This window comes from Camelus dromedarius, chromosome 15, assembly GCF_036321535.1.
Source record: "Camelus dromedarius isolate mCamDro1 chromosome 15, mCamDro1.pat, whole genome shotgun sequence".
Lineage (NCBI taxonomy): Eukaryota > Metazoa > Chordata > Mammalia > Artiodactyla > Camelidae > Camelus > Camelus dromedarius.
In genome coordinates this window covers 17,608,095-17,630,298 of record NC_087450.1, presented here as the reverse complement: position 1 = coordinate 17,630,298, position 22,204 = coordinate 17,608,095, and the positions used below count along the sequence as shown (strand labels likewise).

At 35.4% G+C, this 22,204-nt stretch overlaps 1 protein-coding gene across 5 annotated transcripts in view; it reads left to right on the top strand.

The window, feature by feature from the left end:
• Positions 1 to 19,915, top strand: part of AFTPH (aftiphilin) — a 61,237-nt gene extending 41,322 nt beyond the window's left edge. For 2 of the 5 annotated variants that reach the window (XM_031467136.2, XM_064494447.1), the window contains exons 6-11: positions 1,841 to 1,963; positions 7,203 to 7,263; positions 8,787 to 8,870; positions 9,841 to 9,915; positions 12,735 to 12,858; positions 18,782 to 19,915. In XM_031467136.2, coding sequence (XP_031322996.2) covers positions 1,841 to 1,963; positions 7,203 to 7,263; positions 8,787 to 8,870; positions 9,841 to 9,915; positions 12,735 to 12,858; positions 18,782 to 18,926 — 612 coding nt within the window. In that variant the 3' untranslated portion in view covers positions 18,927 to 19,915. The remainder of the gene's footprint in view (positions 1 to 1,840; positions 1,964 to 7,202; positions 7,264 to 8,786; positions 8,871 to 9,840; positions 9,916 to 12,734; positions 12,859 to 18,781) is intronic. The other 3 variants (XM_031467139.2, XM_031467138.2, XM_031467141.2) reach the window with 3 other exon arrangements.
• Positions 19,916 to 22,204: the final 2,289 nt, after the last annotated feature.

Genomic DNA, 22,204 nt, shown 5'->3' with positions numbered 1-22,204 from the left:
TCTCTACACTTTTATGTTGTAGATAAACACAATTAAGAACATTTCTTTAACTTTCTGGTTATTTCGATCTCTTCTCAAGGAGTAGCATTCTGGGATTGCTGGTGGTGGTATTGTCACATTCTGAGTAGGAAGTAGGAATTTAGTTTGTGGGCACTGTCTTTCAGCACTTTAGGGACTACTTTATGGTATGAATTATGCTAGGCTCAGCACATTAGCCAGTTCTTTAAGTTTTGAAGGATTAGAGACTAATATTTATGCTTTGTTTTCTTATCTGAATTACAGTCTTTTATTAGTAATAATTTTATCATTTTTGTAAGCTTTTAATACCAAAGTTGATTTAGCTAATGTTATCATCTCCTCCGTCTTTGTGATGCCTTACATTTAGAAACTTTTTTTTTTATATCTGGTTTCAAATTTGAATTACACCTGAATTTTTCCCATGATGCTTTACACATATGAGATGTTCAGTATCTTTTGGTCTCATCTGGAGGAATAGTACCTGAAATGCTCAATTAAGTCACTGGTTCTCAAACTTCAGTGTGCATTAGAATTACTTGAAAGACTTGTTAAAACACAGAATGCTGGGCACCACCCCCATAGTTTCTTATTCAGGTCTGGGGTAGGGCTCAAGAGTTTGCACATTTGACAAGTTCCCAGGTGATAAAGAAGCACTGATTGGGGACCCCTTTGAGAACCACTGGTTTAAGGGATAGTTGACATTAGAAAAGTTGGCTAAGACTAGTAATCGCTTGCCAAATGCACGGAGTCCTTGTAGAAGGGCACACTAGAAAGCCTGTAAAATGTATATAGTATTGAATTAGACCATGATTTACTTTCATTTTTTTCAAGCTGATAGATTAAAGCCTTTCACATGTAAACAAAATCTGTAAATTGCTTAGTTTATGCTCGATTTTATGAGGATAGGAGGATGCTCCTGAAAACTTGTTTTTAGAAATGTATAAATTCTAACCTTACCGACTAGGCAGTTTTGATCCCCCGTCCCCCGCCCCAGTAAAGGAGGACTTTAATTTGGTTGATCAAGAGCTTGTCAAGTATTATTTTAAAATGTGTAAAACCTTGGGCCTTTTTTCAGGTCAGTAACCTGGGTTATTACCAATTATTATTAGTGTTCGGTAGAGCATTGCTGCAATGCTGATTTTTTTTCTTCTTTGTTTCTACACCCATCTTGAATGCCTTCCTTTCGTACTCAAAAAGTGTGTTAGGTTTTCAACACACATGGAAAGTATGGGATGTTTTCTCTCTGTAATGACTGCTCTGCCCATCCAGAGAACCAAGAACTGAGGCTCCCATCCTTTAGTGCAGCCAGGATCAAACACTGAATTCACAGTAAAACATACAGACGTCATCACACGTGGTGTGTTTTAGAATCAGCTCTCACTTCTCCAAGCCAGCACCATGGTGTAATGTGTTCGAAGGGTGCCCTTTCCTGCGATTTCAGGTCTTAAATATCAGAATAGTGTTGGATTCTTAGGGCAGGGAAGTAATGTACTGTTGTGCTCACCTCTTCCCCATCTCCCTGACCCCTGACACCCCAGGAGCTTATGCTTTTTTGTGACAGTGAAAACCAGGCACTTTAAAACACATTCAATTTAAATTACATGGTCTTGTTTCAAAAAGTTTGGGTTCCAAAGGTGGTATTATGAAACATTTCCCAATATAGTGCTGTGAGAGTTTCACTAGACAAAAATTAAAACTAGTTCTTTTTTGTCTTCAGTACTTTCCAAAGGACCTGTTTTCTTTCTGCTAGATTAACTTTCCTGTAAAGTTTATGGGCTGATTCTCTCCCCCACCCTATTAATGGCTAATTTGCCTTTTTTAGGGTATGTTAGAGCCCACCAAGGAACCATTGAAACCACTATCTGCTGCAGAAAAAATAGCTTCCATTGGTCAGACAACCATCATGTCACCAGAAATGAACGCATGTGCATCTGACCACTTTCAGGTAAAAATATCTGGATGTGTATAGGTATGCTTGTGCATGTATGTGCACATATATCCACACACGTTGTTTCCCTTAATACATGACTTTGTTTTAAAAATTTTTAAACTTAATTTCATGATGGATGTGATTTTGATTACATATTAACATCCCTTGAAGTACAATGAACAAATTCTCTTTAATTTAAAAAAAAAAAAAGAAAAGACAGTTTGAGAACTGGCTGGTTGTGGGTAAGTCCTTTAAACCTATCCAGACCTTAATCTTTTTACCTATAAAATGAACTGAGCATCTCTAAAAATCCCTTGCATCTTGAACATTGTATGATCATTATTACTGACACACAAATCTGGTAGGTGATAGATTTTCCCCAAAAAATGGAAAACACTGCATTTATGCCAGCTCTTCAAGTCTGCAACTTGCAAACTTTTGCAACCTGCAAAAATTTTATAAAGTAATTAAATTTAGGTGTGTTTATTACATCAAAAACTTTTGAGAGTTTGAATTAAATTGTTATTTAAGTTGAAAATAATGTAGTCTTTAAAAAAAAACATTCTATGGATTAGGAAAAAAAAAAAGCTTTCTTGTCTTTTTTTATCCTTTTTTCTTTTCCCCCTACCTTTTTATCCTTTACCTTCTTAGCACATTTAAGCACAAGTCATATTTCAGTCAAGTATGTTTAATATCAAAGCCTTCCCTCTCACTTTTTATCTGGGGAAACAGCCATTTTGGTTTGCTTACTTTTTTGACATCAAATTAGAAACTGACTCAGTCAGTGCTGGTTAAATATTGTTTTTTAAAGGTTAATATTCTTAATGAACATTACCATTTCTAAAACATATTCTTTGTCATCTCTTAACCCTAAAGTATCATCTTCAGTTATGTCTAACACAAAAAATGTGTGTTTGGACAGCCATTCCCAAAATGTGTGTTCCATTGAATACTAATATCCAGAATGCTGCACTAAAGCACTAAAGAAGGGTTCCATACTGAAGTTTAGGAAATATTTTATATCATGTCTTACAACCACCCTTGGAGGTTCACAACACACACATTAAGGACTCTGAAGAATCATTAATGCATTTCTCAATTTTTAAAAAAATTTTTATTTATTTGTTTGCTTATTGAATTACAGTCAGTTACACTGTGTCAGTCTCTGGTGTACACCACAATGTCCCAGTCATGCATATACATACATATATTCATTTTCATATTCTTTCCATTAAAGGTTATTACAAGATATTGAACATAGTTCGCTGTGCTATGCAGCAGAAATCTTTTGTAAATTATTTTTATATATAGTGGTGAACATTTGTGAATCTCAGACTCCCAGATTTATCCCTTCCCACCCTCTTTCCCCGGTAACCATAAGATTGTTTACTAAGTCTGTGCTCAGTCAGCATTCTTATTCCTACAGTGCTAGGCTTTAGGAAAGTAATTTGAGTAACTGCCTAGTACATTTTCTGGAAGTGGAGCTGTTCTTTTTTGAGGCCATTTGTTGCTACTTTACTTGCTGCCTTCTCTTCTTCAGCCACTTCCACGTGGTATAGCCCCATAAGCTGTTGCTTATTTTATCAGAGTTAGCTGTCAGCTGTCATTTTGCTCCTAGCTGGTTTGATCTACCTTAAGTATTTCATTCCAGTCGTACCTCATACATACCATCTTTCTTATATAACTTATAGATGTGATTAAAAGTAGTCTAGATGACCTAATAAAAAAAAGCATGTGTGTTAATTTAATGAAGGTTAGTTGCAGCTCCCTATGTATTTAGCTGTTGCCATCTCTATACATACACACCCCTGTCTACTTATAATCAAAGGATTGTCTTCCAGTTTCTATACAGGCAAGTATAGAAATTTTTGGCAACATTTATGCATATCAAACTTTTTTGCTAGAAGATGGAACTTGGTCTCTTGCTTCTTATATTTTTTAAAAGTTCTTTTAAATGAAATTTCTATTTCATGCACACGTTTCTCTTTTTAAAAAATATACATAAATACTGAATTAACAAGTTTATTCTGTACTTTGTTTTATGGTAGTTTGTGATCCTCATTGCCTTTAGTTTTTAGGCTTCTGTGGAACCAGTGAAAACAGTATTTCCCAATGGAAATTGTTCAGACTTATTTCTGAATTGATTTGAGCCTCTGTAGGTAACATATACACACACTTAAATGAAGATTTTTAGCATGCATATCAGAATTTTGTGCTGAGATGTCTGACCTCCATCACTAAATTGCATGATCTTTGCTTGGTGCCATACTTCTGATTCAGGTTAAAATACTTAACACATACCTGAAATGCAGTGTAAAAAGTCTGTATAAAGTGATTTTTTTTATCACTGTTCTTTGGCATGCAACTTATGTGTATATTTTTTAGCTTAACATTTTGACCATGCAGAGATACCGTTACATCTTCCTACTAGTGATAATTTTCAGATGAAACAGCCATAGCAGTTAGTGCTAGAAGCTTATTAGCAAAATGTGTCAGGAAAGAGCTGTTCAGTACCTGATCTGTTTCCCCAGAAAATGTATAGCAAACCTCCCTTTTATGTTCTTGGTTTTGGCATTGCTGTATAGTGACTTTCAAACTTAGCATAGTTGTATAATTCTCATATGACTGCATGCTTTTTGATCTGTCTTTTCTATCTCAATTTGGTAGCCATTGAGTTTTTCTCTTCTTGCAAATTGGTTTGTACTCATTAGTCTTGTTGCCATTGCATCTCTTGTTTAGAAATTTTATATTTTACTAACAAAAAATTTTTTTAAAAAATACTTTTACCTGAAAAAACAGCTTACAGGTAAAAAGCAGTAGTGATTTTTGTTGTTATTTTTAAAATCTTTATCGACTGAATATCAAGGTCACACCATTCATGGTGCCATTACTGATTCCCCCCTTAGTGAGATCAGTACTATAACCATACTTTATTTCACTGCTGAATAGAGTCAACTCTGGCTACCAGTTATCCAACCAGTCACCACTAGCAAACTTCTTCTCTTAGGCTGCTTTGTCACTATTACAGTTGTGAATCAGAATTTTAGAATTAGAAGGGGAAAAATAACTATCTAGCACTATTCTCTTTTACAATTAGAAAACATATTTGGAAGGACAAAATGATTTACCCGAAATCACACATTGGTGCTACGGCTAGGACTAGAACCAAAGTCTCCTGTCTCTAGTCTCCCCACCCCACTGCCGTCTTTTTATTATGACCTTGTCTCCTTTCTTTTGTCTCTGCAGTAATCATTCATACCACATTGTTTCAAGTTGCTTTAAAATGTTTCATTCCAAAGCTTTCTCTTTGAGTTGCCTACTTATCAATACCATTAGCTAGCCTGTAATTACTTAGGTATCTGTTTTTCATCTCTCTCATTTCCACTAAATTTTGATGCATGATTTAGCACCTTATTATTGTAATATTGACTGTGTCTTCAAATGCCATACACCTGTATGAGAAGCTAAAATTTCAGAAAATAACTGAAATATTTCAAAACATCCAGCTACTTGACATCATTTAGATAAAACATGTTAATGAAAGGGCTTTGCTCCATTTGCCCAGGAATTTTGTTATTGCATAAATCTGGGTTTTGTCCATCCAGCCAGTACTTAATAGTTCTAAAGGTGTCCCTGATCTAGAAATAGAATAATGGAAGATGAATCTGTTGGAATGCCTAGAGCTTTTTGTTTGTGTTTGAGAGCAGCTAAAGAAGATCTTTTCTAAATGTTATTTATCAGTCTGGCAGGTGGGTTATAAACCAGATTTTCACCAGCATTTTAAAAAATTTTATTTGAAATTTTATAGAGTTACTAGAATTTGCAAAGGTAGTACGGAAGAAGTGCCTGTACTTTCACCAGTTTCTCCCATGATTACATCTTACATAATTACAGTACAGTATCAAAACCAGGAATATGTCATTTGTACAATGTGTGTGTGTAGTTCTGTCATTTTATCATGTGGATAGATTGATATGACCACCACCACGATCAAGACACAGAACTCTTCCACCACCACAAACAAGCCCCTTAAAGTATTCCCCCAACCTGCTACCTGCTCCGACTCCCACAACTCTTAACCCCTGGCAACCACTAATGTTAGCTTATTATTTTGTTTATACCTCCCCCTCAACCTCCAGGCCTGACCTGATATGGAGGAGACTAAATGCTTATAGCACATGCCTATCATTGGTTATCAAGACAATTATAACATCGTGGGATTAGACTTTCAAAAATAGCTAGTTCATGTTCCTTTCGTATAGGCAACAATGTCTGTCTACAGAGAAAAAATGATTATAAAATTTTAACAAGAGCCTATACCTTACAATAAAGCAGGGTGGTGAGCAATACAGGGAAAAAAAAAAAAGATACGTTGATACTGAGTCTAATAAATAATAAAACACAGGTTATTTCAATAAGTGCTGCCAACACCACCCCCAAAATAAAAGAAAATTTTTTAAAAACTAATTTTTTGTCAAGAATATTCTTAAAGTAAAGCAATGACCTTTTTAAAAATATTTTGTACTACCTTCCATCTTATATGTACCATTTGCTCATTTCATCTTTATGTGTTTGGCAGTTAACAGAATTTTAAAACTTAGAATATTCAAATGAGTTCTGAGTGTACTTTTCAATACATTATTTTAAAAATTAAATTCTTATACTAATTTCTAAATTAGAGAAGATGATTAAAATTTTTTGAATGTTTATATATAAGGAAATTAATTAAATTAACCATACATAGCTATATATATACTGGTTATTTAATAGTCTTTAATAACCCGCTTGCCTCACTTTCTGTATGGTACCTTTTCTATTGCATTATATTATCTATTAAGAAATTTTAAGTGGCTAGTCATTTAAAATAGATACTCTTTAGTGGAAAAAAGTGATTTTTTAAAATATTTTCATTGTAATCAAACCAATAGTTAAAATCATGGTATGAGAGTAGACTGAAATCTTGAGATAGAATCGGTCCATAAATTTGTTTGAAAATGTAAAGATAATTCCATTTCTCAGATACAGCTTTTTTAATGTCAGCAAGCTATACTGTTTGTAAATTTTGCAATTTCAGTTTGTGTTAGTATTTGTAGATAACCTTCTGAAATTATAAATTATCCCAGTTTTTTCTTTAGATAGTTCATTGCCTAATGATCTTGCTGTAATAGTGGCTTTTTGTTTTTGTTTTTTAAGGATTCTTTATATTGCTACAATCTATACTGATTAATTTTGATTTTTTGGTTTTCAACTCTAGGAGTCTCTACCACCCGTCCAGTTTGACTGGAGTAGCAGTGGCCTTACTAACCCTTTAGATGGTACGTCTCTCCGTAGAGCCTCTAGCACCAGAGCTAGAGTTAAGAAAGCTACAAAGTTCAGACAGACTTCTCTCTGCTGATTTCCTTTTTTGTTTGAACATAACTTCTTATTCTTATTCTTTGGAAATTCAGGCTTTCTTTCTGAATAGTAATTGCTCAAGAAGCCAGCCATTACTATTATTAATAGTGTTAATATCCATATATAGGTAGTAGTAACCAGGTAAAATTTTAATTTCTTAATTCAAAAACAAGCTTATTTTTCACAAGTATCTAGGTAGTCTACATGATATTTTAGGCAGGACCAATTTACTTGAAATTTTTTTCTGTAATTTTAGTTTATGGAATTTTCTTGGATGCAAAGTGTTGTGTCTAGAGGCTGCTTTAAAGCACAAAGCACAATTATTTAACCAAAAACAACATGCAAATAGATCGATAGTTACTGACTCAAAGTAGTTTTCAGATTTAATAATATTTTATAGAGCACTTATATGCAAATGAAAAACGAATGATTTTAATGATCCTTTTCTAAAACTTATCTCAAAATACTAGTAAGTAGATTCAGAAATTATTGGTTTCACTTATGGCTTTAAAAGAAAATCATGAAAAAGGAAGAACTTTTTATTCCAGTAATGAGGGGGTCTTTAAAATAAATAACACAAAATTCCAGTTTTCCTGTGTGTTGACATGACAAGAATTAATTGGACTCTAAGGTACAATTACTCTTACTCCTTACACTTGGGTAAGTTGTTTGAGCCATTGTCTAAAACACCTGTCATTCTGTCAGCTTTGCCTTAGAGTGGGGGATCCTAGGATATCTGGAAAGCATCCAATTGACTAACAGTGCTGAAGGAAAGCCTGGATGCACCTTTTGCTGTTGTCTGGTGTCTTATTCAGTCAAATCATCGTGCTTTTTATTAACAAACAACTTCTTTAAAAATGTATACTATTTCTGATTACTGTTTCAGAGTTAAAGGGGAACAGTACAGCTTGAGTTGCACATCAGGGTAGGGCAGTTATGACATTCCTTATTACGTTATTTTAAACTAAGTTAATGAATTGGTGTGTGTCCTGAAACTGACAACTTTGTCACTTTTAAAAAGCACTAATTAGAAACCAACACTACTAACATAAAAGGTTGATTTGGGCATGTATGGTGACTTAATGTTGGGTTGAGATTAAAGTATTGTTTCCCTTTAACGGGTACACGTTCCCCTTGGTCTTTCTGGTATGGCTTCGGTTTCGACTGAAAAAAACGAGCTAACTAAAACCTTACCGAGTGTTAAATTATTTACATTGTACATGAGAAAATGTACATGGAATTAAATTGTTACTTTAGAAATGTCCTTAGCAATGAAAAACTAATACTGTACACATTGTTTTAATGTTGATTTTAAAATGTGTAATGACTACTAATTATAACCTGCATGTTCAAGTGTGTGTCTTACCCCTTTTTACACATAACCCCTCCTCCCTTGGCTTACCTTCTGTGTGGCTGCCTACCAACACGGTCACTGAATTTCAAGCTAGTGGAGGTTCCACTCTTCTGAACCTTGATTTCTTTGGGCCCGTGGATGACAGTAGCTCTAGCAGCAGCACCACAATCCCAGGTCAGCAGAGTGTTAAAACCACAATTCTAGTTTATTTACTAAAAGCATGACCACATCACTTGACTTTCCTATAAACAAGGAAACAAATAGACTGTATTCTCTATGATGTCTTTCTAATACATTTCTTTCATCTGTCTGTTGTTATTTTCTAGTATCTGACTATGATAAATGACTTATGTGAAATGTATTTTAAGGAAAGCTTTGTCAAGCTGAAAATAGTTTCTAGATATAAAATAGCCCTAATGTCCTTACACATTTAAAGGTAGGGAGTTTTTTTTCCCTGTAAATGGAAAATGTGATATTTTGTATGCTTTTTTTTTAAAGCATATTCTGCAAAGCCATTTAAAAAAATAGAAATTTAGAGATATATGAATATTTTAGTACACAAAGATGACTTTACATTAGTGTCTGTGACAATAGAACCTCTGCAGATTCTAGCATTCAAATAATTGTTTATTCGTGCTGCTAAATGTACAGTTAGGTTCCCACATGTTGGAGTCTAGTGCTTAGTTACATAGTCCCACACAGAATTATTATTGGTTTTATGTAGCTCTTAAATAGAAAGTTTACTACTAGTTTTCCATGGAGAAAAAAAAATGTTAAAGCTAATAGTAGAAAATAATTGCTACAAGACACTAAAAGCAGTGCCTGTTAAATTAATGTTCAATGTTCAGCCCTGTGGAAGTTCAGTTCATGACCAAAGGAATAATGTACTTTGTCATTTTCTAACTGAATAAAAGATTAAAATGGCATTTTTATGTTTACATTTTATTTAATATTTTAATGAGTCCCTGTCATCCCATCGTGTGATCTGGTAATCATGCCCACTGATCACCAGATGGCTGTTGGGGTGTTATATGGAGGCTAATACCCGGAATGCATAGTGAGGATCCCTCTCTGTCCCCACTAGGACCAGTTACACAGCCAGCCTGGTTCCTAAGAATTTGTTGGTTTTGTTCTGTTCATCTAGATAACCCTGCCACCCACTTCCAGCAGTTTAGGAGCCATGATGGGAAATGGGGGAGACTGAGAGAGTCAGCTAAGGGTGAGCCTGGGACCTAGGATGCCCTTCTCCAAGATCTGGTTATAGAAATCTGATTCTGCTAAAAGGGAAGTTCCAAGAGCATTTGGTGGAATGACTGGATTCCTCAAATCTAAGTCCGTGGTTATCATTCTCATTGTTTCTAATATTTTGCAAGCACGTAAAAAAACCAACCTGTCTGGTTTTGACTTCAAAATGACATTTCACTATTTAAATTACTTCTGAATACATGTGAGCTATTGAATGACCTGGGTGAGCTAATTAGCTTTTAATACTTAATGCGGGAAGAAAAAAACCCATAACTTGTATATCAGTTTCCTTATTACTATATTCCCAAGAATGAATTACCAGGCTCCTATTTTTAATTCGCTCTCAGCTTTGTTTTATCATGCACTGAATTATAATTTAAATGAGGTCACTATTTTTGGATGCCTAAAATCCTGGTTTAAATTCAATTTTTGATTACTTTTCAAACTCAGTTAAAAAAACATCCATAGTAGGAGCACAAATAATCTGACTATATAAAGAAGTACAAAAATGACCTGATAACCAGGCTCTGTGCACATACACAGCTTCGAGAAGAGCGAGTGGTTTCAACTTAGAGCTGTTATGGAAGTGAAATTAGCATGGTCAAATGTGGTCGTCATTACTTTGGAACCTTTTAAATATTTTCATTCCGTATTTTCATTAATATGCTCTAGCTGCTGTGTAAACTTGATTACTATAAATTTGCTTTGGCTTGTTTTATTGCTATTGGGTTTTGTTAAAACTTACCATCAAGCTACAGGTATCAACACTTTCCTGAGTATTCCATTTCACCACTTGCTTGCACTTTTTCTGACTTGTTTCTGGGAAAGTCATTCTGTCTCAGCTTGCGGTTATTTAATTATTTTGTGTTTGAGACTCAGGAGGTTGGCGTAGAACTTGGTTGGCTAGCTTTAGTAACTAAACTATGCCTCATTAAGGTTCTGTTTTTAAAAACTCTTCCATTTAAAAAATTATTCTCTAGTTAATTAGTGTAGAATAAGTAGTTGTCTTGTTTTTGAAAAATATAAAATACAGCCATAGTACTTTATTTTTTGGTGACAATGGTTGTTTGGGGACTGGGGCGAGGTTGATTTGTTTTTTTGTGTTTTTTGTTTGTTTTTAAATATCCCACTTCACTGTTTGACAACCAAGTGGCTGGTATTTTATAAACCCAACTAAATTTTTACAAGCACTTTCCTGTTGCCAGTCAGAATGCAGTTGTTTATTCTGCATTATGCATTAGACAGCTTCTTAAATTTTGTGATTACTTGGAATCTAAACTTCCACAGTGGAGGAAGGAGTTGCTTTAAATTCATTTGGTCCCTTTACAGGCATCTATTAATTTTTTTACATTTTAATTGCAACTTTTATACTTACTATAGAAATACAAAGATAGGGCCTTTTAAATTATATTTTTAAACTGTACTTACCAAAATATTAAGAACTTGGGAGAGTCAGCAAACATTTTCTATAGCCTTCCTCCCTTGTTGGACATGGTAACTGTGAAAGCTGCTTTTGCTTGTTTGATTTCTGTAAACATCTGAGATCTGTGTTTACATCTGCTTGTCATCTGCGAAGTTGGTTACCAGAAGGCAGTTCCTGATTTTTTTTCTTAACCTTGAAATATCCCAAAAGGAGGAAACTTGTTAATATCAATATGTACATTTATATGTAATTTTGTCTGCTGACTTTTCAGGGCTTTTTTAGAAATAAGTAGAAATTGATGAAGCTATAAGACATTTTTCCTTACAATCTGCTTTTCTGTTATACCCTGAAACTGCTGAGTTTGCTGAGACCAAAGAGTGTAGGATTTTAAAAATTTATCTGATTATTTTCCAAACCTTAGCTTGAGTTAAAGATATTAGTTACTTGTTTTTTGTAGTCATCATATTTGCTATATATACATATATCAGTATTCAAGGGAAATTTGAAAATATGTACGTGTATTTTAATGAAGTCAGATGGGGAGGATTTTAATAGACTTTAACAGTAAATCTAATTCTCTTAACTCAGCTTCATTTTGAAATTCTCTGATAAGATATTTGAATTATTAGCCACTAGATTCAGCTGTGAGACTACAGAAATATAATTAGCCCTTGAGATAATTTTCATTTTGTCCAAAAGTAGTACTTTTACTCACTTTTTCTGAGAACATTTTACCCTCCCCACTTTTTAAAGAACAATGTGACAATTTTTCTTCAGTAATAATTTGATGCTTTGAGTAATATTTCATGTCCTCAGATAAGTCAGAATATATTTATACTATAACTGAATCATTTACTGTATCTGAGAGTTTATATTAACTTCCAAATTTTGGGGTATGGATGAAAATAATAGAGGAAAAATGGTCAGGGAGGTGAGGGAGAGGGAGGTTCAAAAATGGAGTTAATCAGTCAGTTTAAAAATGGATGTGTCATATTGTATAACAAATGATGTGTATTCTATTGATAAAACATTGGTAACTTTCATATCACAAACTAATTCAAAATGAAGGGAGTTTTCTATAGCAGATAGAATTTTTAGAAGTATTTGGATGGTATCTGCTACATAAATGCTAGATTAAATAAGGCTATATTTAGAGTGGAATTTTAAAGTATTTTCCTACTTCATAAAAATTCTGAAAACAGGAATTTCCAACTTAAAAAATAAATGCAATATTATAGTTTTCTAAAAATGTGTTACACTTATAAAAGACTCAGATGTTTACAGAATAATTGCCTTTTGCATCTTGGATTGTGGCTAATTGAGTAACCCATTGCAGCTTGCCATCACTGACTATGATTTTATACTATAAGGTGTGGATCCAGAGTTGTATGAGTTAACAACTTCTAAGCTGGAAATCTCCACCTCAAGCCTCAAAGTGACTGATGCATTTGCGAGACTCATGTCCACAGTAGAGAAGACAAGCACATCTACCAGGTAAAAGCTAGTGTTCATTACACCCTAATTATGAATTCTGTGTTGAACAAAGCAGCCCAGATGGGAAAGCACATAAGTTGGCAGTATTTCAATACATTGTATTAAAATTCACTTTGTATTCATAAAAACCGATAGATACTAATTCCATAAAATAGTATGAAATTATGTTTAATTATGAACTGTATTAGAGCAGAGCAGTTCCATGAGGGACTGGAAAGGACTGGCAGATAGGGGTTTCTCTCTTTCCCTACCTTCTACACCCAACTTTGTAGAGAAGAATCTGATTAAAGCATTGAGGTCATAAAGCCATTGCAGAAACACTCCCTTTTCTTTCAAGACCACTGAGATGATCATCCTTGGGATCCCAGTTTCACTCTCCCAGTCACCTAGGCTAATCCTTTCACTTCCGGGCTAAGATAGATTAGGGGATGGCCTCTTGTTTTCTGAATTTTCGCTGATGTATATATAGCACCTCTGATTTGGGTCGTGAGACACTGCTTGTTAGTTTTCTGGGAGCCCCTTCAGGGGCATGGCCTTTAGAAATCAGCAGTTGTCTCAGATACAAGGAATGTCCTATGGGCTTTGTGTTTACTATTCAGGAAACCTGTAGTTTTACTAGTTAAGCACTAGAATAATCCATTGCTTCGACTTATTAGCCATAAGAATAAAGCAGTTCCTAATAAGAAGGTAATCATCATGAACCAGTAAATCCCTACCGCAGGAGCAAATACTGGTTGATTGGCATCCAGCTCTGCTGTCCCACATCCATGATTCATGAGCATTTTTTGAAAACTCACTTCTAGTTTTACTTCTGATTAATTTTGGGGGGGGGGCGTAATTAGGTTTACTGATTGATTGATTGATTGATTGAGGTTCTAGGGATTGAACCCAAGACTTCGTGCGTGCTAAGCACTCTACCCTCTCCCCTAGTCAGCATTTTAAAGTATTTACTTGATATTTGCCCTTTGGCAGAAACAGTATAGCTCTTTTCCTTGAATAATACATTCCACTCACATGTCAAATTCAGATTTACCTTTTAAATCAATTCTTCTATAGAAAAACATTCATTTAAAACAGCTTTTTTTTTCCCCTTTTCCATAATAAATGCTTACTTGTCTTTAAACTTTGGCTTGAATTATCATATTGCCTTTTAGAATGCATTGTGTGCTTAAATATCCATTCAACAGATCAAATGTTAATAATATACTTAATATTCATAATTATGAAAAGCCATTCTTATTCTATAATTATGTCTACCCATAACTTCTCCAGGAGTGGGTTTATAGCCTGCACATTCTTGTTCATCCAGATCGCCCTGTGCTCATTGCCCCTCTTTCTCTGTAATACTGCTACCTGGCACGGTGAGAGCCTCCTGTTATGGTGAACCTGCTTGTAATTGACGCTAGTGTGGATTTTTTGCTTGCTTTCTAATTTTTTCTCTTTCCAAATCATATTTTCAGATTAAAGTTCTTCTCATACAAATTTCTCATCCATTTATTCTGTATATGTTAATCAAAAGCTAACGACTTTAGGAAAAAACAAGAAGAAACTCTGATGCTTTCTATTGTTTGGGCTTTCCCCTGCTATTTTTAGGACAACCTTTCTCAGGATAATCCTACTGTTCCCTCACCTTTTCCCCTCTGCAGTCTTACTGAAGTGTTCAGAGTCCCCCGATGAGAATGCATTCTTTGTGCCATTAGGAGGAGCTCTAAGCCACATTGTTAACTTGCTTGCTCTCAACTTTTCAACTCACTGTTGAAACACTGCACACTAGGGCACTTTTCCAGCTTCTTTTTAAGAAGTTATTTTCATTTTTCCTCTTATTCTGTACTATTATGGAATGAACTAAAACTATAGTATGTATCCTAGAATCAGCGTTGTAACTGCATTGAATTAGTCTCTTGTACCTGTCTGTCTAGCTTCATATTTAAAACACAACAGATTGAAATAAGTTGCCCCCTTTGTATTTTGAGGGACTATTTGAAAATGGTGAGAAGTGCAAATATTCCCAAGTCTTACACTTAGAAGGTAATACTGTAAAATGCCCCCATGAGTGATTCTTAGTTGTACAGGGAAGAGAGAAGGGGTTGGCATCGTTTCAGAAAGAATTTTAAGTATCTTTGTTGTTTTTAGGTTTTATTTCATTTATCTTTTTGTTTTTGAATAAAATAAACATAGAATGTTAACCTCAGCAAAATCTGATTGGCTCTTGATAATACACAAAAGACAGAGTGAAAAAGCACTGAAGAACTGTAGAGTAAGAAAAGGTTAAGGAACAGCAGTCTGAGGGGAGGCTGTAGCTCGAGTGGCAGAGCACACCCTTAGCGCACACAAGGTCCTGGGTCCCTGGTACCGCCTCTAAAAATAAATAAGTAAGCCTAAGTACCCCAAAAACATTTTTAATTTAAAAAAAATTTTTTAAATAAAAAAATAAACAGCTGTCTAGATAGAGGAAATTTGACATGTAGCAAACAACATCTCATACTCTTTTCCAAATTGCGTATGTAAGAGAGTACATGTGCTCTCTTTCTAAACGTATGTTGTAAAGTGATTTACTTTTTAAAGAATTGCAAGTTCTTAGCTTTTAAATAGTTTCATCTTCTTGCTTAGCTTTTCTAATAGAGAAAAATTACTTCCTAATCTTAATTATTGGGTGGCCAACTAGTTACTAAGCAGCCACAGACCTATAACTGAAGTTCATACAAGCCAGAGGACTACTTGCCAAAAGGGACAATATGTCTTTTACTTTTTTCTCCTTTTTGGGGGGGGAGGGCAGGTGGGGAATTAGCTTGTTTTACTTTTTTTAATTACCTTTTAATTGAGATATAATTCACATACCATAAAATTCACCCCTCTCAAGTGTATAGTTCAGGAGCTTTTAGTATATTCACAAGGTATTGCAGCCATCACCACTATTTAATGTCAGAACACTTTTAATTATCCCAGAAAGAAACCCCAAACCCACTAGCGGTCACTCCCTGTATGCCACTCTTCTCAGTCCCTGGCAACTACTGATCTTCCTTCTATGGATCTGCGTACTCTGGTTATTTCATACTAGTGGAGTAATACACCATGCAGCCTTTTGTGCCTGGCTTCTTTCACTTAGCTTATTGTTTTCAAGTTCAGCAATGTTGTTGCATGTATTAGTCACTTCCATTCCTTTTTGTAGTTACATAATATTCTATCGTATAGCTATACCACATTTTGCTTATTCATTAATCAATTAATGGACAATTTGGGTTGTTTTCACTTTTTGACTATTGTGAGTAATGCTGCTATGAACATTCATGTACAAGTTTTTGTGTGGACAAATGTTTTCGATTTTCTTGGGAGTAGAGCTGCTGGGGCATATGGTAGCACTATGTTTAATTTTTTGAGGAACTTCCAAACTTTTCCAAAGCAGTGGCACCATTTTACATTCTCACCAATAATGTTTGAGGGTTCCATTGTCTACACATTTTCACCAAGGCTTGTTGCTGTCTGACTTTTTGGTTACAGCCATCCCAGTGGGTATGAAGTGGTATCTCATTGTTATTTTACATTTCCCTGATGGCTAATGGTAATTGAATATCTTCTTAGGTGCTTATTGACCAGTTGTATCTCGTCTTTAAAGAAATGTCTATTCACATTTTACCTGTTTTCTAATTGGGTAGTTTTTATTGTTGTAAGAATTCTTTACATTTATCAGATATATAATTTGCAAATATTTTTATCTCATTCTGCAGGTTGTTTTTTCACTTCCTAGCTAGTATACTATGAAACATAAAAGTTTCTTAATTTTGATGAAGTCCAATTTATATATTTCTCTCATTGCTTGTGCCTTAGGTATCATATCTAAGAAACTATAGCCTACTTCAAGGTTAGGATAATTTGCACCGAAGTTTCCTTCTACGAGTTTTATAGTTTCAACTCGTACACTTAGAACTTTGAACCATTTTGAATCAATTTTTTAATATGGTGTAAAGTAGGGGTCCAGGGTCCAGCTTTGTTCTCTTGCAGGTGGATATCCAGTTGCAACAGTACTGGTTGTTGAAAAGACTGTTCTTTCCCCATTTCCCTCTTGTTGAAAATCAATTTAACCAGAAATTATGGGTTTATTTCTGGACTCTTAATAGTATTATATTGGCCAAAGGATAAACCTTAACTAGAGAGAATATAAATCAAAAGTAAGTCACTGCCTTTGGCTTTGAGGAAAGATCTATTTTTAACCTGGCATATCTACCCCACTTCTGTTTGCTTTCCAGTTTACTAACACTAGCTTGCTGAAAAAAATTGATCCAGTTGTCCTGCAGAACGTCCCAACCTCTGGATTTGTCCATTTGCTTCCTTCAAGTAGTTTTTAATATGTTTCTCTATTCCCCTCATTTTCTGTAAACTGGACATTATATCTAAAGGTTTGATGGATAAAACACTTTGGATAGAATACATCATAGGTATTGTATCACATCAGAAGACACATAAATGTCTGGTTGACTCCATTGTGAGAGACGCTGAGATTGACCGTTGGTGGGAGGCTGCCCTTTCCCATGTACTCTTCCTCTTTTTCACTTTGAGGCTGAAAAGTGAACTGTCTGGTTTTACTTTAGAATAATGTAGATACTCAGCTTGCCATTAGACATCCACCTAATAGTTTTGCCGCCACTTAATTAAACATGTAGATTTTAAGTCAGAAAAACTTTGGAGTGCTATTCCATTCTTCTGAGAAACCCTAAAACTGAGTTCAGTATTGGCTGATCCACTGATGGTTTCTGTGTGCCTGAAGCTGAGCCCCTTACTGAAAATCTTTGGTCCTAAAAATCTGATGTTTGATTTTTCAGTCATTCTGTAAAATCTTTCTATTTCAGCCTGAACTCAAGTGGTAACAGAAAAGTCCAGGTATAACATCAAGGCCTACATCTATCTTTCCTTTCTTGCTTCACCTCCTGACTTCCTGCTCCCCATCCCCAGGACAAAGGAAATACTTAGGTGGAAGAAATAACTTGTGTCACACCTAGCAGAGTACCGACTATCCTTTGCCGTAAGAGACAATTGGGCCTTTTGGAGTGAACAATGTTTAATGAACTTTGGCATAAAATTAATATCTTTATGACTGCAGTTATTCTTTCAGTATATTTAACATCCTGGAAAAACTAAAGATTGGATTACAGTCAGGTGCTCAATTTGAGCCACATCTGAAGCTCAGTTGGCATTTGCTGCGGCTCACCTGCTGGGAAGACCCAGGTCACCAGGAGCTGGGCTGCACGCTGCTCACTTCTTACATTAGGGGCACTTCATCCACAGGACCCATAGGGTTGAGATTTCCCCTCTCCCGAGCCCTTTCCGCCCGTGTACAGCCTTGTCTTCGGCAGCTGGCCCTTGTGCTGCGGCTTTTGGACCTGCCGCAGGTCTGCATCCCGGGGGGGCAGAGGCTGGGTGTTTCTGAGCTGAGGGCTTTCTGTCCCGGAATTCCCCTTTGGGGATGAAGAAAGCCTGAAGTCAAAGTGACTTACCAAGTCTTGTGCCAGACATACTTTGCTTTATGTTGAGGTAACTTCGGTAGTTTTTCAGGAGGCGGGGGAAATCCAGCGGGCGGGGCGTTACTAGGACTTCAGCATTATATTTCTTGGTGACATTTGAAGAGTATGCCAGGGTAGATAGATGCTTTCTAGCCTTAAGCAGAGCTGTGAGCTGTACACAGTACACATGAATGTGTGTGTACACGCCCGACTATAATGAAGATACATAAATCCAGCGGGGATCTTCCTAAGAGACTTGGCCTCCGGCACAGGTGGCACCCAGCAAAAAGGTTTCCCGAGGTTCAGGAACTGGCAGAGGAAAAGACAGAGTCCCCACAGATCACTGTCTACCTTGAGAGTCTATTTTCTCCCATTTAACCTACAGCAAAGCCACTTTAACACACTTCTCTTTTTCCTTTTGTCAACAGAAAACCGAAAAGAGAAGAGCACCTAAGCGAAGAAGCCATCAAGGTGATCGCCAGCCTCCCTGACTTAACGTTCATGCACGCCAAGGTGCTGATGTTCCCGGCCACCTTGACGCCTTCCACAGGCTCCCAGGAGAAGGCAGACTGATAACTGATGTGAATCGGACAGTTTCAATTGCTTTTCCTTCCCTCCAGCCCTTCCCGACTGTCAAAAGCATACTTGCTCTAATTAAAAAAACAAACAAACCCAGTTCAGCTGATTTGTTGGTAAGCCGCACTAGAAAGGTATACATAGTAATGTATATTTATTTACATACTGAAGTCCTAAATTTATATTAGAAAAAATGTAAATAATCGGGGGTGAACATTTTTGAAGAATTATTCTTTTTGTGTTGCTGGGGTGTATACATTTATGTCTTTGTGAAATACACTGGTGGTGTCCTTCTTACAAAACTTTTGAAATAAAAAAAAGAAAATTAAAAACTCAAATCTCCACTGTCTGTGAAATCCCCTTCAGTCTTTTCAGATTGCATTGAATGTCCTATTAATTTTTCATATCATATGTTGAATTACTTTTGCTATCATAAGTAAACTCCAAGTCCCCGTTTAATTTTTTTTTTAATTTTATGCGTGGTGGGTTTGTTTCAGATCTAGCTTTTGTTACCATTTTTGTGCTCTTTTTTTAATCTTTTCAATCTGACCTATTGCTGTTTGACCTTTTGTAAGGTACTTCATCAATTGCTCTTTTGTTATAGGGTATGGATCATTGTCAGAACTCAATTGGAGGGATTTAAAGAGATTGTGTCTGTTTTAAATCAGTTTGGTTTGGAGAAGGACCAAATTATATGAATGTCTTACAATGAAATTTTACTTGTTGCTGATTTTTTTGTTCTATCATACCACTATTTTTTGAGGATTTTGCACAGTGTAAAATGACATAATCATAGATTGCTATGGTTTAGGCTGTATATACAGTAAAAACTATGGGTTTTAAATGTTTGGGGAAATTCCTATGGAAAAAAGAGAGACATGTAGAAGAACCTCTAACAAGGTTAATGTGCATGCCCAAGGTCTTTTGAGATTTCAGTGTGTAAATTTCCTTTTAGCTTACAGAAAAATAAAATAATTTAAAAGAAATTTAGCCTTGTGTCTTTGTACTTTGTACTGAGGGAAAAATGTAATGAATTTGGATGTTAAATTTTATTTCATTTTAATGTATTTCATTCAGTCCAGAGGAAATCATTTGGTAGGGTTTCCACTTTGTTTAAACAAAGGAGAGTTTGATTCCAGTTCTTTTTTTGGGGGGGTTGGGGGGTGGGAATTAGGTCTATTTATTTTTAGAGGAGGTGCTGGGGATTGAACCCAGGACCTCGAGCATGCTAAGCATGCACTCTACCACTTGAGCTATACCCTCTCCCCTGATTCTAGTTCTTATAGGTGATATTCTATCCTTTTAGTAGCTGAGCTGTTTTTAATGTAGAACATGAGATCATACAAGAAATTCCCATAATTATGAACTATTATATACCAACAAGTTGGACAGCCTAGAAGGAATGGACAAGCTTCTAGAAATACACAGTCCACCAAAACTGAATCAAGAAGAAATAAATAATTTGAACAGACCAATCATTAGAAGTGAAATAGAACCTGTAATTTAAAAAATAAACAAAAAAACCTCCCTGCAAATAAAAATCGAGGACCAGATGGCTTCACTGAGGAATTCTACCAATCATACAAAGAACAATTTACACAAATCTTTCTCAAACTCTTCCAGAAGACTAAAGAGGAGGAAACACTCCCAAGCTCACTGTATGAAGCCACCATCACCTTGATACCAAAGCCAGACCAAGACACCACCAAAAATTATAGGCCAGTATCTTTGACGAATATAGACGCAAAAATTCTCAACAAGATATTAGTAAACCAAGCCCAACAACACATGAAAAAGATCATACACTACAATCAGGTTGGATTCATAGGGTCACAGGATGGTTCAACATATGCAAATCAATCAATGTGTTGCACCACATCAACAAAAGAAAGGGTAAAACCCACATGATCATCTCAACAGATGCAGAAAAAGCATTTGATAAAATTCAATATCCATTCATGATAAAAAACTTAACAAAAGTAGGTATAAAGGGAACATATCTCAACATAAAAAATCTGTTTATGACAAACCTACAGCCAACATAAAACTCAACCATGGGAAGTTGAAAGCCTTTCCGCTAAAATCTGGAACAAGACAAGGATGCCCACTCTCACCAATTCTAGTCAACATAGTATTGGAAGTCCTGGCCATAGCAACCAGACAAAAACGGGATCCAAATTGGAGGGAAGAAGTATCTAAGTCACTATATGCAGATGACATGGTACTATATATAGAAAACCCTAAAAAGACTCCACACAAAAACTACTAGAGCTGATAAATGCAGCAAGATGGCAGGATACAAGATTAATACACAGAAATCTGTTGCATTTCCTAACTATACTAATAATGAAATATCAGAAAAGTTAAAAAAAAATCCCTTTTAAAATCACATCCAAAAAAGCAAGTTATTTAGGAATAAACTTGACCAAGGAAGTGAGAAATTTATACACCGAGAAATAGAAAACATTCTATAAAGAAAATTAAATATGACCTAAAGAAATGGAAAGATACCCTATGTTCTTGGATTTGAAGAATTAATATTGTTAAAATGGCCATTCAACCCACAGCAACCTACAGATTTAATGCAATCCCTATCAAATTACCCAGGACACTTTTTCACAAAACTAGAACAAACAATCGTAAAATGTATATGGAACCATAAAAGACCCAGAAATGCCAAAGCAATACTGAAGAAAAAGAACAAAGCTAGAGGAATAACCCTCCCAGACTTTAGACAATAATACAAAGCTATGGTAATCAAAACAGCATGATATTGACATAAAAACAGACATATGGATCAATGGAGCAGAATAGAGAGCCCAGAAATAAAGCCCCACACCTACGGTCAATTAACATTCAACAAAAGAGGCAAGAATATACAAGGGAGAGAAGACAGTCTCTTCAGTAAATGGTGTTGGGAAAGCTGGACAGCTGCATGTAAATCAATGAAGTTAGAACATTCCCCCAAACTAAACACAAAAATAAACTTGAAATGGCTTTAAAGACTTAAACTCAAAATGGCTTAAAGACTTAAACATGATAAGACCACCATACATTTCCTAGAAGAGTACACAGACAAAACATTCTCTGACATAAATCATAGCAATGTTTTCCTAGATCGGTCTACCAAGGCAATAGAAATAAAAGCAAAAATAAGCAAATGGGACCTAATTAAACTTAGAACCTTTTGCACAGCAAGGGAAACCACAAACAAAACAAAAGGCAACCTACAGAATGGGAGAAAATATTTGTAAATGATTCAACTGACAAGGGCT